At 50.8% G+C, this 16,545-nt stretch overlaps 1 protein-coding gene across 1 annotated transcript; it reads left to right on the forward strand.

Annotated features, from left to right (window-relative positions):
- The first annotated feature begins 2,169 nt into the window (after window positions 1–2,169).
- LOC8023810 (mitochondrial ribosome-associated GTPase 2) lies at window positions 2,170–16,329 on the forward strand. The gene is made up of 7 exons (XM_029978251.4): window positions 2,170–2,522; window positions 5,369–5,516; window positions 7,068–7,183; window positions 7,676–7,897; window positions 10,408–10,546; window positions 15,430–15,644; window positions 16,056–16,329. Exons 1-7 carry the CDS (start codon window positions 2,406–2,408, stop codon window positions 16,212–16,214), a joined length of 1,116 nt encoding a protein of 371 aa, XP_029834111.3. The 5' UTR covers window positions 2,170–2,405; the 3' UTR covers window positions 16,215–16,329.
- The last annotated feature ends 216 nt before the right edge of the window (window positions 16,330–16,545 follow it).

A 16,545-nucleotide genomic window follows, 5' to 3' on the forward strand; every position in this document is an offset into this window, starting at 1 on the left:
CCCAGGAGTTTGTTTTTTTCACGTGGCGTTTCTCGCCGGAGTGCCGCTTTATCTCTGACGCAGGTGTTTTGACTGACTCGTGCGAACGATACGGCGGCTACCCAGCAGACCTCACACGGCCTCGCCGAGCCGTCCGAAACACGAGCGAATTTCCTTCGAATTGTTCCGGACAATGCGCAGCTCGTCACGAGACAAGTGTTGCGAATAAGATAGCGCAAAAAAGGACGAGCAAGTAAGACAGCACGACGCCTGTACTTGCTTGACCTTGTCACGTTTGCGCTATTTTATTTGTATCGAAATGCATCAGCTATGCATCAACTCAGCAAAAACGTACTTTGCCAGTGTTCACCTTTCGTCTTGCCTGCACCCCGCTTTATGTCCCGGAAGGTGAAAGGTCAAATAATAAAAATTAAAAAAAAAATAACAATAATAAAAGCGGGGAGCGCATTCACAACTGGCATTTTGCCCAAGTACACAGACGAGTATATTATTCTCCTCAAGTGCCTATTTGTATTGGGCACATAGGACACATATGCGTACACAGGGTGTTACAAATCGGTGGGCATGCTGCATAACGAGCCGGAAACGTCGGCGACTGTATACTTTCACCGTGCGCGTATTCTTGTGCCTGATACCACTTCGTGAAATTTCAAAGCGTAGCTATTTGTTTGTTTTGTTTGCCTTCGGTGGCCGAACGAATTGCAACTCTGGTCCCGGCGTTTCCCCGCGACAGCCATGGAAGCTGCAGGGACACCGTGGCCAGGAATCTCCGGCTCGACTCTCCGGAGCCCGGCGTGGCGTCGACCTGCCGTCCGACACGTCATGCCGACGCGGGCTGGGCACGATGCCAGACCCGCCGTTGCCGCGCTGCCAGCGGGCCACAAGGACTTCCAACTTCCCTGGCCGTCAGCGCGCCTTTGCCCTGAGTCAGACGCACGCCAGCAGGAATGGAAGGATCGAACTGCAATGTCCAGCAGTGGAATACATGTATGTGCGTACCAACCGGAGGGGGGGGGGGCAAGGGGGGCACCTGCTTTCCCCCCGCCAGTTCTCAGAGTGTGTGTGTGTTGGGGGGATCACGGCATGTGTTTCCCCCCCACCCCTGAAACAGCCGCCACTGGGCAGGGCAAACACTGGTCGGCGGCGCCCAAGGGATACCAATGGGACCGCCCCCCCTCAAAAACAAGTTGGTACGCCACTGAATACATGCCTTTACGACACTCCCTGCTTCGCATTTTACAGCGATGTTTTGTGTCCGTCGACAGAAAACCAACGCGCGCGCCTTATCATTTCTCATGTGGTTTTGGCACTTGTTTCAATAAGAAAACCACAAAACAAGTGTCAAAACTACGCGATAGATGATAAGGCGCGCGCGAACGATGATAAGCACGTGGCGCTCCCCTCATGCGTTTCTCGGTAGAGATCGCGGTTGCACAGGCTGCCTTGGCAACGGCAGAGTACCAAGTGGGGAGTGACGTCACTAGCCCCACTAACAAGACTTTGCCTAGGTTCACTTTCCACCATCTTGTAATAACTGGTTTACTTTGCTTTTATACTCGCGAGAGTGACATAGCTATGCAGCACTACCGAAGATATGGAGCGTATAACACGCATAATATTCAAGGAGGTTGATAATATTATTAATACAAAGTGCGCCCTTTTGTATTGAAATTTCTGGATGAGAGATGAATGGTATGGCAAAACCTATTGGCAATAACGTAATTTATTCTTTTCTTTTTTTTTTTTTGGGGGGGGGGGGGTGGAGAGAGGTAGGGGGTTGGGGGTTAGGGACAGTGTCGTCAATAGCGTCAGTAGCACCCAAAGAAGAAAACCTCCCCCCCCCCCCTCCCCCCCCTCCCCCCCCTTGCCTGCTTGTGGTGTCATTGCTCTCCTGGCCATCACACATCTCCGTTCGGTCCCTTCACATATTCACAGTATTTAGGAAGCATCGGCACACTGCCGACTTCACCTTGCATGAAAAGCTCGGTTCAAAACTGTCAAACCGAACAACCGGTCGGTTTACCTCGTTCAATTTCCCGCTGTTGCTGCTGTTGCCGCGGCCAAAAACGGTGATGCGTTCGTATTTGTCAAAATATACACTAGAGTTGAGTTATAGAGTTATTGGTCGAACAGAGTCAACAGGAGTTACCAAGTGGCACGTGACACTCACGACCGACCAACCGACTTAATGCGTGAATTACCGAACGCGTAGCAGTCATGGCGGCTCCCATGGCTCCGGTGCTTTTTTTGCTTCCCGACCACTGTACTTGCGACTGTTCGCAGCTTTGGCGCATTTCGCGGGTGAATCGGCAGTCTCCAGCCCATCGGCAGTGATGCCCAAGATGTGTAGGATTGGTGGCGGGCAAATGTGACTGACATACCGGCCAGGGAAACCTCCCAAAGCAATGATTGCGACGAGACTGCTTGTGGGCCTCCCGTCCGCGGTGGAAAGCATTGCGGTGCGATTGTGCAGCACGGCACTGCCTCTGCGGGACACCAAGCCCAAGTCCCAACACGACCGCGTAAGCACCACCTCCTCGCTACCACATCGGCAGTCTTCCTGTTGTTAACCCATCCTCCACGCTGCGTTCATGCCGCTTCGCGGCGGCAGTCTGCGGAGGCTCGTTGCAAAAAAACGTTAACTCACCTGACCCATCCGTACATGCCGCTTCGTGGCGGCCGAATTCGCTAAAAAGAGGCTCATCGCCATTTTCTCTAAACTTGGTTTCTCTATAAAAGATTTGATAAACTTGGGTGGGTCGGTAAAACGGCGTTCGCAAAAACGCGCTCCTCCAAATCGCATGCCTCCTGCAGTTTCTGCCCCTAGAGCAAGCACGTGCAGCTTTTCCGCTCAAGCAAAGACATGACGGCGGCCTTGTTTGCAATCGCCTATACACTGAATGAAGGCTGGTGCAACTCTCAACACTCCATCGTCATAATCGAGTCTGCGGGCTACCGCAGAGTGAGGTCATTTTTGGAGATCAAAGAGCGTCTCTTCAGTTTCTGTTCTTAGTTTCAAAGCTCACGCCATGCTTGCGACAGAAGCTCAGTGGTAGGGCCACACAGCACTTCGAGTAGCTGTATAGCTGTGCATCTTACACAAAACATGAAATTGGGGAGAGAGAAAAGCATGTCCCCAATCTCGGGTTTATTCCAACGCTGGACGACGTCTGGTTATGGTAGGTCAAAGGGTGGATTTGTGTCAATATTAAAGCCAATGAGTGTCACTGCCAAAGCATAACGGCGTCTTCAACAAGCTCTTTTCGTTGTAGTTGGTTTGGCATTCGCCGAGCGAGATTAGGCTCTTAACCTCAAAGCAAACCAAAGGCTACGAAAGCTGCAAGCTCGTAGCTTTCAGGCTGCTTTACTGCACTGCAGATACATATTCGAAGCATAGAGGACACTCTTATGGTTTTTGTTATACAACAATTAATGTATAAATGGAAGTCCTGTCAGAACATAAGGCATTAGTGGACGAAGAGCATGTTGGTGCGGGTCAAATTTGATGAAAGAATAAACATGTAGGATGAAGATGACACAACTACCGAAAGATATGGTTGTGTGGTCTTCGTCCTACATGCTTATTCTTTCTTCAGTCGTACCACTAGGTTCTGCTATAACTGCGACGACATTTGAAATTTTGTTCCTGCCAAAATGGACTGGCTTGGCAGCTCTGAAACTTGGTTCATTGGCAAAGTCGCATCACTAAATGCCATTGAAGACAGTATTGTTTTGCAGAGAATGAACGCTTCTAGCTCCTCCTTTCCTGTCGGCAACCATTTGCGACGGCCCTGCGCGGACAACACTTTGATCATCCGATACACATCCAGACTTTGTATCCGCAAGTTTCTTAAATTATTGTATCCGACCCTCATACTTTTTATCTGCGTCCAGACCACATTCGACCGGCAATCTGGGCATTCATCTCATGTCTTGAAATCGAGCATGAATGAAAAAGAAAGCATCTGGATTGTACTTATAAGCCATTTGCTTATCTTAGTACGAAGTGCTCTTCACGTCAGGATATGGGGAAAGTTGTTTTATCATATTTATACTATAAATGATCATCCTTCCAGAGACACTCTGCATTGCTGGAAAAATGATTGCGGTTATGAGATTGTCCTGGGAGCGTGCAACACTCTGCCCACAAGAAAGAAAATATTAAAATTTTCTTCCTTTTACACGTGTAAAAGAAAAGAAATTTTAATATTTTTTTTGTAACATTCATTTCAAGCAGACGCATATTTTCTATACACGAAAATTGACAAGGGACAGACCAATAACATTTTTCCACTTTATTTAGGTCGAGCAATTAAAAAGTGGGAGATTAAAGGGGGTCACTCACCGCAGTGAGGTAGAATCATACATACGTGGTAAGACGCGAGTCCACCACTGGGGAAATAGCATAGTATTCAACAATGGCAACATCTGCCATTGGCTCGTTTTAAACATGAACATGCAACTGTGTGCTCCGAGCCACATTGTAGTAACAGCTTGCCAACTGTCAAGAAAACAAACTCGCACACACGCCACGTCTCACTCGTTGAGGAAGCTTCTACTTTCTTGCAGCCTGCCTGTTTTGGGTTTTCTTTGCCCGAAGAACATTTTCCGCTCTTTCCTCGCCAAAAAAGTGCACACTCCCGAGACTATGGATGCAGCTGCATTCTTTATTTTTCCTTTGGACAGCACTTTTGGAGTGCTCCAACGTGATCGTTTGCGAGAATTGGGCCTTCCTTAGAGTAAGAAACAATTTTTTCCCCGAGTGGCACATTTTTCTAAGAGAGTAATTTGCTTCTGCAAAACATTCAAAGATGCACTTCACAGTACCACTCACTTATTCACTCTACACTCGGCGGTTGCACGCATTCATGAGCTACCAAAAATTTAGATCTGGACTCGTGGATATTCGCGTCTCATCTGAATCTGCAGCCCCTGGCATCTGCATTTGATCAGACAGTCCTCCTCCAGTCCGTCGTCTTTTTGCGCCGTTTTGATCTTTTAAGTACCGATTAATCGAAGCTAATTAATTCCTATCTGCATCTGCCAGTCGACTGCGGTTGTCTGCTAATCTGTGGATATGCGGGGCTCTAGTGACAGATGACACTATATTTTTTCAAACTGTTTCGTACAATGCCTTCGATAGGAAAATGTCCATAGAATGTTTGGGGCTATGTTTGACTGTTGCGCGTGAGCTTTTACGCTCCTTTCGTGGAGCATGCCTTTCAGAAGCATCGAGTGGGCGTAAAGTCGTAAGTCGGCGATTGCGCGTCTTTTCTGTCCCGTCTGTTTGTGCATTTTAATCGTCGTGCCTTACCAGCTTCCATTTTGAACTGTTGGCGCCTGTTGTTTCCCCTTGCCCCTGCCACAGCCTTCGCACTTTGTGGACTGGAAGCGCGTCAAGGTCATTGGCGGTGCCGGGGGCGACGGCTGCATCTCGTTTGCCCACCTGTTCTGCAATCCCAACGGGGGCCCGGACGGAGGCGACGGCGGCAATGGCGGACACGTCATCTTTCAAGGTGCCTCCGTCGTGCCAACCGCTGCTCAGGGTGGGCTGGGGACTTGGAAGGATAGACTTGCACGCCTTACTCAACTGTGGTCCACGATAAGACGAGCCTCGTCGCAGGATCAGCCAAAAGCCAAAGTGACCGAGCAGAGAGGAGCAAGGAAGTTAGAGAGCGGTGCGAGTGGCGACTCTCTCTGTCATTTGGTCCTGGCATCCTCCGAGAGTTCGGCCCCCTGGTGCAGCGATGAAAGCGCCGCGCCATTTGGGCCAAATTGCGCCACAAACAGAAGTCCGCTACATCTTGCTCCAACATTCCATTTTTGCTAAGAATTCCGCCAAACTTGCGCCGAGGTGGGCAGCGAAGCAAAACGTTAAAATATATTATTATTGGTCGACTCTATTATTGAGAGAAGTAGGAAGACGGGAAAATGGTACAAATATATATTTCACATTGTGTCTACTCACCGTATAGTTTGTCTCATCTTACTTAGGTCAGAGCACACACGAAGACTAAAACATACAACTACAAACACGCATACTAAAAGCTCACGAGGCATTCGTTGTACTCATTGCTTTAGTCGACGAAAGAACACGCGTAGGAACATAGATGAATGCCACGATGTCGCACTTCGATGCCGTTTGGTTGGTCCATTGGCTCGTAGTGTCGGCTGCGCTTTGAAGTAAGGTGAAACAAGGTTTGGAGATTGCTCGTCAAGCGTCCTGGCCGGTTGATGCGCTGGCGGGTTGATCACCAACTTCCTCTAAATTTCCAGACAACGTTGGTGATGTCAGGAGCGAAGAGTCGCGAGAGAACATTGCAAAATAGGACGGCGGCTACTCTGATAGGACAGAACCAGGTTCTTGTATTCCCGATGAAATCACTCGGTTATAATGACCGTCGCATGCCTCCGTGCTGCCTCTCACTGGCACGCGCATAGCGCTTTGTCGCTTGCATCCGAGTGCTAGGAGCAGCAGCTGACATTTCAAAAACTTTTTGAGTACCCATTTTGAAAGAGAACCCACCCTAACCAGAAGCTTATTTCTAAAAATAAGGTTCCATGTTCCTTTTGTACCCTACCTAGTTTTGTTACGAAAGAAAATAAGTTATATGGTCAAGTATCAAAGAGAAACCCTCACTCATTATCATAGATCGACTCATGTAGCGACGCATCAACTTTTTTCATTTTTGAGTGATGCATTAACAGATGTTAGCGTCTGTTCCAAAAGTGTTGGCGGCTGTTCCAAACCAATATTTTGCCTGCTATGGAGCCTGCTACAAAAGGTCCAATACTGCTTGCATCACTGCCGGTGCCACGAATATGAGGATGGCCATGAAATCGTGCAGCCAACGTCGGCTAGGGTGGTCGGTTGTCAAGGGAGAGTTGCGTGTCGTGTTGCATTGTCCGTTGTGCAGCAAGCTGTATGGGGGTGGCGTTACGAAGAGCATCAAGTGCGCCGTAGCTTCTCTCGGTGCAATCTAGGCCTCGGTACCCACGAGGCTCATGGGACGTCGTGCGCAACGGGCGACAGATGGACAAAAGCCCCGTGTGCTTTCCAAATGCAGCCGCGGAGACCGTGACGTCTCTGGCTCACGTGCCTTCCACGATCTTCGGGGACGGTGGCATGCGGGGATTTGGCAAGGACATGCACGGCCGCTGCGGGGAGCACACGGTCGTCCAGGTAACACCTCGCTCCATTCCATCTATGCTCCTGGGATGCGCACCGTAGGGGTCGCTGTATCGCTACGCTATCTTACCAAAAGATGTCGCTTACGGAGATACGGATCATCCCTTTCTTGTATCTCCGTACGCAATAAGTTGTTTGGGAAATGATTCCTAGGGCCGGGCACTTTAATTCTGTTAATCAGTGCCACGTAATTGACAACACTGACAGTTACAGTTAGTGACGTCAATTATGAACTCAAACACCAGAAGGAGAGCAAAATGTTGATTTTTATATCTCGCATTCTTCGCTCGTATCATAAAGGTTGAGATGCGCGACTCCTCACCAACCGTACGAGCGAATCACTCGGTATGTGCTGGTCTTTACTCGGGAACGGTTACCACGCAACTGGCAAGTTAGTGGTCTAACTTTGCACGTGCAAAGAGGTAGAGGATTTCTGCACTCGACGAATGCTCGGACGCACCACGGGGCTGGGTGCGCCCCGCACAGGTTCCCCTGGGCACCCTGGTGCGAGACGAGGAGAGCCGGGAGCTTGCCGAGCTGGACGTTTCCGGAGCCCGGTTCCTGGCGGCACGTGGAGGTGCCGGCGGCAGGGGAAACCACCACTTCCTGAGCAACGCCAACCGTCACCCACGCGTCTGCCAACAGGGGGCCCTGGGGGAGCGGCTCGTCTACAACCTCGAGATGAAGCACATGGCACATGCGGGACTGGTAACCCGCCTTTCTTTCGTCAGCTGTGATGCCCTCTCGCATTCTTCGTGGAAACATGTACAAGCGGGATCAAATGAAATGCGAAAAGTGGAGCGTATGGCCGTTGGTACATGCTGCACCTCCTGGAGGCCTCTTGAAGCTGATAAAACTGGGGGTTGGAGAGAGGGCACCGCGAGGGCGTGCGTCCTACTGCGATGTGTTTGACCCTTTCCCAGCACAACCCAAGCTTTGACGCTGCGCCAGGGGTGTGCTGGAAGTTGCGTCACAGCCACTCTCGTTGGCTCAGCACGAGCCATACAAGGAAGCTCGCAACAGGAGCAGGCCGCTTGCATGCGTGCCTCACTTGCGCATTCATGGAGCATTATTGCAACGTCATGCTGCCTCCCAACTTGCACGTTTTTTTATTTTTTTATTTTCTTAACACGCATTGTTTTGGTGGTCGAGGCTGAGTATGAGCGGCTACGAGCTTCAAACCTGGTATCCCACCTGATGGAAGGTCTACCTCGTCAGATGGCTGCCATTATAGGCTCTGAAGGCGACTTCCCAAAGTGTTCATTGGCTCCTCACCAAGACCAGCTTAGTCCAATACAACAACAAAGGCAGGCTTGCCCGGGCACTTACTGCTGCGGCGCTGCCAGAGGCCTCTGCTGGCTGCAGCATTCGTGTTCTTTCGTCGTTCATTATTTATGTCTGCACAAATGCTCCCTGGCAATAAATGCGTCATTTGGCGTCCATGTTGTTTCACTGTTTTGCAGAAGGCATGCACTCTAGGTCCTTCACGAGGACGTCTGCGTGGTTCTGATAACTGACGTCAATTAAGCTTTACAGGTCTTCCGTGCACGAACGAATGCTCTAACTTCTATTTCATACTTCTGGCACAGGGGTGACAATTTAATGAACACGCCGGACGAGATACTGGCTGGCTGCAAAACGTCAATGATAAAGCTACTGCATTTCGTTAAAATGTTCGGTGAATGTGGGAGCTGGCAGACCTACATTTTGGCAATCCCAGCGCCACACACGAGACACAAGAACTGGAGGAGACGCAGGGCGAGCGCCGGGAGCTGATGCTTAAAAGTTTGCCAGGGAATTGACCTCATTTAGCTGTGAGCAGCCGTCCTGTGCCCCCTCTAGTCATTCTTTTCTCGAATTTCGCACACTTTCTCTATACTGCTCACGAGAAAACGACGACGGATATTAGCAAAAAAAAAAACGAAAAATCTGCTCCAGAAGGGCGCATGACGCTGCGGTGATGCTCCATGTGGGCGCGCGCCCAAGCCGCCTGCTCCCGCTGCGAGCTTCCTCGCATGGCTCGTGCTGAGCCAACGAGAGTGGCTGTGACAGAACTTCCGGTGCACCACCGGCGCATTGTCGAAGCTTGGGTTGTGCTGGGCAAGGGTAAAACACATCGGAGTAGGACGCACACCCTCGCAGCACTCTACTCTCCAACCCCCAGTTTTATCAGTTCCAAGAGACCTCCAGGAGGCGCAGCATGCGCTGACGCCACGCACTCCGCTCTTCGCATTTCATTTGAACCCGATAGTACGAGCAAGTCAAGGCTCATTCACACCCTTGCGACTACTCACAATCGTGAATCTCTTTAAAAACGACGAGAGGCACCATCTATCAGGTAGCCATAAAACATTCGGAAATATTTGCCCTTTCTTTTCGTGCATAATTTTTTTTTTCCTGGTTCGAAATCTTTCAATATAAACAACCATTCCTCATAGATGGTACGTACATTTAATCTCGCAAAACCTCGGCTCTAGCGAAATCCAGTGCCACGTCATAGGTGGCGCCAGCGTGTCCTCTCGTCGTAAGCAAACGCAAGTGTGTGAACCAACCTCTAGATGATGTCTGCTTCATTAAACTTAGCAAGTCACGCTGCAATTCAAGCTTTGCAATTACCGCAGTGGTAATAAAAAAAGAAATGTACAAAAAAGTGTGCAGTTCTTAAAATGAATCCCACAGAGGGTGCAGGGCAAAGTATTATACATACTACCGTAAGATACCGGGGAAGCGCCCACTATTAGCATTTCCCAAACTTGGGAATTCTGCCAATTAAATGTTCAGTGCTCACCCCTCCAAAGTGCCGGCATCGGCCGAAAATATTCACCCTGTTGCGGCGGCCACGTGACCGCCAGCAGCGATGACGGGGATATCCGCTTTCTTGCGATGGAAAGGAAAACTTGCGACAAAAGTATTGACCTCCTGTTCCGCACTGACTCGAAAGAGTCGTCTTCTGGGTAGAGTGACGATGAATAGATACTGGCATCCCCCCATAATTTATCGCGCGAAAATAAATGTGTTTTCTCCGACCCTGCCCTCGAAGCTCTCTATTGACACCATCTTGGTTTTCACTGACTTGACCGGACGAGCGCCCGTGTCTAGATCCAGGGAGAGGGGCATGCTACGGTAGTCTCCACTTTCCGGGCGACGCTCTCCATTTCCAGCCAGCTGACTCGGCCCAGCAGCGAGGCTGAGACGAACTGGGCTTGCGTGCGTTGCAGGTGGGCTTTCCGAATGCGGGCAAGTCCACGCTGCTGCGAGCCATCTCCAGGGCGCGGCCCAAGGTGGCCTCTTACCCCTTCACCACCCTGCGGCCACACGTCGGCATGCTCAGCTACGACGACTACCTCCAGCTGGCAGGTCAGAACCAGCCCGAGCCGGAAGAGCCCACATGCCCCCTTTGGCAATGAACCTCGGGGCAGTAGCTCTCCGATTGGGGTGTGCACAGACTCTCAAACAAACTGGGCCCAGCAACAAATTGTAGCTTCTGCAAGTGGACAGGAATAGGTAACAACTGGGGTGGTTCATACGAGAGGTAGGAGCCTGAAGGCGCCTTCCTAGGATGCTTTGTGGCCCTCTTTTATCTGGAAGGAGTGTGTGACCTGGTACCTCGCTTGCCGTGGCTTCCCAAGACACCCGTTAAGGGGAAACTCCGCTCAATGGACCTTTTCCACTTTCCGACGGCACCAGGCGGTGGCTGCACAAACTAAAAATTGAGGAAGTGACCCACCTGCGCTACCTATCGATATTGGGAGCTACGCTACCAGTTTCTTCGCTCTCCGAGCTGTGGCGCGCGCCCAACGGGACTTTAAAGAGGCCCATCTGTGGCGTCCACTTAAACGTCGTGTTTTTCTTTCCGTCCACTTTTTTTTGTTAACACAATTATATGTATGCTGCAATTACGTGTTCTACTCGCTGATCCACAGCCTCCTTCCGAATTTACTCGATGTTTCGTGCCGACTTCCGCCGCTTGGCATCAGGCGCTCGGGCGTGCGCAGAACGCTTCTTGGAAAAGGTCCATTCCGAAAATTTCATGATTATGAGTGATTTCGCATGAGCATGCACTAATGAAAGATACTATGTCTGTTGCTTCGCGTAAAATGGGATATCTTTTGTCAAATCTTACTTTAAACATGAGCAGGAACCAAGACTTGGGCTTTGTCGGGCAACGTTCACTTTGGGCTGCCAAAGACGTGGCTACCATGTGGTACGAGAGGTCGCGTGATCCTCTACGCAACGATGGGCGGGATCGGGGCGAGCCACCGTTGGGGCGTGCACGTGCGAGGTGCAAGTGTCGTCTGCCCCACATTCTTCACTACGCTTTAGTGTAATTGAAACTCCGAGAGACAATAATCACAAACGACGTTTCTGACGCGGGAGACAGCGGTAACGGCGGGATGGCCGCACGGCTCCCAAGGCCGAGAAGTGCGCTGCTCAGGCGCGATACGCCAATCACGTAGACACCTTCGAGCGTCGAGAGGAGACGCTGCTGGCGTCGCCTATTACGCTTGCCCCAAAACTGAAAGGCCCAAGGTACACCTAAGCACTTCTTACGAGTTGTGAATGTGAAAGCATGAATGTCGTTCTTCCACAGCGTAGTGGCGTGGACAACCACATTTTGCCAGCCCACAACCAAGCGTGCACTCTTGTGAAGTGGCCGAGCTCGGCTGTGCATGCTTTCCGGAGTTTACCCGTGCGTGCTTTTGACACCAGGCCCGCACCTCTTACCGGCGGCTGGGCTGCTGCATGAGCTGCGCCGCCATGGAGAGGGCTTCTCTGGTGGCATTCACTGGTACTAGGCCGCGCAAGAGCCAATGGGAGCCTCGTTCCTTGAAACTATGACGCGCACCAGCCATTGGGAGCCTATCCATCAGATTTCTACTAGACGACATTGGTACGGGGGAAGGGGCCGTTCGGCGCAGCTTCAAAGCTGATGACGTCGGTTAGCTACTTGGGACATCTAATGCTTTTGTATTAAAAACAAAAAGCAGCAATGTTGATGACGTTTAGCTGCGCTGTAGATTGCGTCTCAATTCGCCTGCCAGAGTCAGCCGATTTCAGCAACTTGGCGCGTTCCAAAGTTTGCCGGATCATTTAGAGGGTAACTCCGGTACATTTTCTCACTTTTAGGGTTACGGCTGTTTTACTGAAGATTTACGAGGTGTCAGTTGTTTTTTTTAAAAGCCTTCTGTATTTCTGTAGATATCTTACTTCAAAGTTTTGTTTCTGGGTCTTTGGTGAACCCGAAACTACCAGGTTGAGAGGATGGAAACCCTCGTGATCAGGCGGTACCGCGAAACGTACAACTAGCCTAGTCGCTACAGCAGTTCCGATCAGTCAGGTAAGATGCTACGGCTGTTGTACTGCTTTGCACGTATCAAGCAGCTTTAGCAAATATTAATATACATTCATAAAGTTGCCGGCCGAAAAGCGAGTTTAACACAATGAATGCAGGCTCAGGACAAGCCCCACTTATCTTCCGAGAAGGATTACAATCTCGGTGGTGTGCAGTGCACGGTGCAGAGGCGTTGGGGAAGCTAATCGTCAGCTCGCGCCGAGCAGGAATGAACTAAACTATGGCCGCCAGGGAATGCCACCTTTGGCACTTCGACAAGCTTGAGCGAGCAGGGAATCAATAATCTGTACGCGATCGCCGAAGAGCACTTGCAAACTTCGGCCGCTAAAACAGAACAAGCGGAAGTCGTCTGCAGGGACGGCTGAAAACGCAGCAGAAAAACACGGCGAATAAAGTCACAGTACGAACGAGAAACTTGCTTGAAAACGGATATGACGTCGCGGCACCAGGCTGCTTGACAAACAGCCAACCCACCGAATGCTCGCCGACATGATGGTGGTAGCATCTTGCATGTCGGTTTTAGTGGGGATCGTGGCTTCCGATTAGCGTAATATTTTGGCAGTGCTCGTATTTAGTCTCCGTAAATTGATATCGGTCATTTACTTTGGTTCGACTTTTGATCGGAGTTAACCTTTAAGAAACGTTTCGATGGAATAAGGTCGTAATATTTGGAGTGGGGTCTTCCTAGGTGATACGAAAAAAGACTGCATCGTTTTTTCAAAAACAAAAAATTGAGCAGCTGCGGTAATCCAAAGTACAGTCTCAGTGACAGCTGCGCGAGAAACGTCAAAGTCCTTGGGTATCGGTGTCACGCATGAACGAAAACGCCCCACCTGACCATTTTGTTCGTATCACCTTCGTTTCTTTTTTGGTTCCGGAGTGGGTGCCAAAAGGGGTCTCCTGGCACGAGCTCTTGGCATTGACAGTCCTGCAAGGGCATTTTGTTGTTGGCTATTCCTTTTTCCAGAGAGCATGCGCGAGGCAATGGGTAGCTCACCAAAAAGGTCAAGCAGAGAGCGGGCTGTTAACGTCATGGCGTCGCTCGCTGGCAATGCCTCCGCTTCGCACGCAGCGGACCCCGGTTAGATTCCCGTGGGAGGCCGGTGATGTTCTTTAATGATTTGGAAACATTGAATACGGACACCCTACATCACCATCGACAACATCAACGTCAACTACTAAAACATCAACAACGGACCTCGTATTTAGTGGTGGGAAGAACCCACAACGTCTATCGCCATAAAATGAAGCAGAGTTGCCCTTTAAGGGCAAACTTCTAACTGTCCGAGGGGTAGTCCAAGCCCGACAGGAAAGGTAGTTTATGTGCTGGTCGCACTTTGCCACGATAGATGAACTCACTCTTGCGGAAGCTGGGCTCAAACTGCATGCCAATTTGGCCCCTCCCCCGCAGTTGCCGAAAACTCTGGTTGGCAGCCAACCGACCAAAGAATGGCCAAGGAGATCCTGACGACTATACTCTGTTTCACCTTATGATGTATTGCAGGAAAGGCTACAAGCGCGAGCCCCTTGCTCTGGGGCATATCTCGGCGGCACAAGCTCTCGTGCGTTAAGAGTAGCTCCCAAAGCTACGAGCTCGCGCTTCTTGCCTTCTCTGCGGTACAACATAAGGTGAAACAGAGTATAGTTTGAGCGAGCGACACTAATGCGACCGAGAACATGGCTAGAGAGTGGCACTGAAATTGACTTTTGTTAGCCACTTCTGTTGGATTTGAGCAAAATTCCCGGGACTCGTCGACCAGCGAGAGGCTTTGGGGCTGTTGAGGTGCCTCGGCAGTGTTGGCTGCGAACAGTTCATAATCCGCCGCGATCTGTCGAGAGTCTGCATGAATCCTTTGAACTTGACTCAGTTAACTGTGTTTGTCTCTTGCTTTCTACCTCACTGCCTTTGTTTTGCTCTGGCTCCTTGTTCCTATTACGGGGATGCGGCGTTACCTACCGGCGGACAAACCATCGAGGGATGTCCTCTCCGGTCGATTTCCCCATGGCTTACATCTCGCGCAGGACCCCACTCTCTTTCCCTGTGCTGGCAAAGCAGACAAGTGGGCTGCTTAAGCTGATTATTTTCACCCATGTCTACCTTTTCTACGCTGAATTGCACAAAGTTTACGTGGAGTTTTATTCTTCCCTTCTTCATTTACAGATGTGTGCTACAGTGGTTTGTACACTAGTTGGGGGCACAGTGTAAAAAAACATTTAATGCCGAGATCGCCACTGACGCTACGCTTATTCTCTCCAAAATGCGTTACCATTAGCGTAGGGGTTCCAACCCAGCGAAGAATGGGAATTCCAACCTCGCAGTGGTCCAAATAATATTGTCTCGGAAAAACCAGTCCGTTCTACCGGGCGTTGGCGGTTTCGGATGTAGGCACCACAGCTTCTCTCGACTGCCGCCTCCTGTTGTCTTCAAAGGGTCAATCTATCCTTCCAGGTGTCGGCAGTTTTGTACAGACGGTGCCGTCACTGTGCTTCGGTTTTACGCTGTTGCGTACGGCCGCCCCATCCCCTCCTCTCCCGCGGTGTTGGAAGCGTGCCGGAAGACTCTTACGTAAGAGGGAAAGTGGACGTAACGAGCGAAAAAGCGCAGTGGGAACCAGGCCACGGCCTCGCGAAGCCTGCCCGGTTCGAACCACGACCGTCCAAACAAGACATGCAACGAAACAATAAGTGCTAACACATTTCATCAAATGTACGAAGCGACTCACGGTTGCTGAAAACAGTAGCTATATGTGGGTACAGCGTAAAACTTAAATGGTTGCCCGTAGTATTAACGAACGAAGTGAATCGCGGTTGCCGCTTGCACTGCTGGAGCCCAGCGCCAGTGTTGCCGGATCCTCATTGGGCGACCCCTTCTTCCCTCGGCGTCCAGTGGCCGACCTGCCGGGCCTGGTGGAGGGGGCGCACGAGAACCGCGGCCTGGGCCACGCGTTCCTGCGCCACGCCGAGCGCTGCACCTGCCTCCTGTTTGTGGTGGACCTGGACTGCCCGGACCCGGCCGGCCAGCTCGAGGTGCTGCTCTCCGAGCTGGAGCTGTACCGGCCGGGCTTCAGTCGGGGTCCCCACCATGCTGTGCTGGCCAACAAGGTGCGTACGGACACTCGGGGCCAGGCCGTACGTTCGACCAGTGACTGCATTTGTGCCGTGCAGAAAGTAGGAATGCTGGAAAGCAGCTGCGATATGCAAGCGAGGATCTGAATGTAAAGCTAGGATTTGTTTAGTTCAAGGCCATGCTCCCGTATCACAATATGGGAAAATGGGCTCTGCTTCCGCCTTACACGTGGGCCCATACTTCTATGCACGACTCGCCCGTGTTCACACTCTGCCGATGGTATAAACGCCAATGGAGATGGTTTTGTCTTTTTTCGAATTTGACCAAAGCCCTCTGCATCGAAATTACTAGACCGTAAATGAGCCAGGCCAGCAACAGCAAATAGGGCCATTGTCGGAAATGGCGACGCATTCCCCGGAGTGAAGTGGAGAATTGGCCGTTGGCAGATGGACATCCCCCGAGCCCCGGAACGTCTGGAGCAGTTGAGGAAGTGGATCGACGGACGCTACCCGCTGCTGCCCATCTCGGCCAAGTTCGGGGACAACCTCTTGGCCGTACTCAGGCACGTGCGTCGGTCCTACGACGCATCCCAGGAGCGGAGCTAGCGACGACTCGGCATCGAGTGAACGAGGTTGGCAGCAGTTGTGTAGGTTGGACACTGCTCGTCCCGGAGCATCGACCGGGACACGAGTGAATCAATAAACGTGCATTGAATTGTTTCTTGCACTTGTAAAATGTTTTACATCAGGGTACATTGAAAAGTCGGAGAAGGGACATCTTTTGGCACCAAGAGAGTTAGGGATGTGCCTCGAAACAAGGCACCTTAGTTTTTTCCTCATTCTACTACGTTTGTCACTCTCAAACTTGAAGAAAGTGATCCGATTTACAAATTACTCTTAGCAATCGAGGATACTCCTAGCTTTGGCGTAGTTCCCT

This window comes from Ixodes scapularis, unplaced genomic scaffold, assembly GCF_016920785.2.
Source record: "Ixodes scapularis isolate PalLabHiFi unplaced genomic scaffold, ASM1692078v2 PGA_scaffold5__190_contigs__length_132052651, whole genome shotgun sequence".
In the NCBI taxonomy this organism is placed as follows: domain Eukaryota; kingdom Metazoa; phylum Arthropoda; class Arachnida; order Ixodida; family Ixodidae; genus Ixodes; species Ixodes scapularis.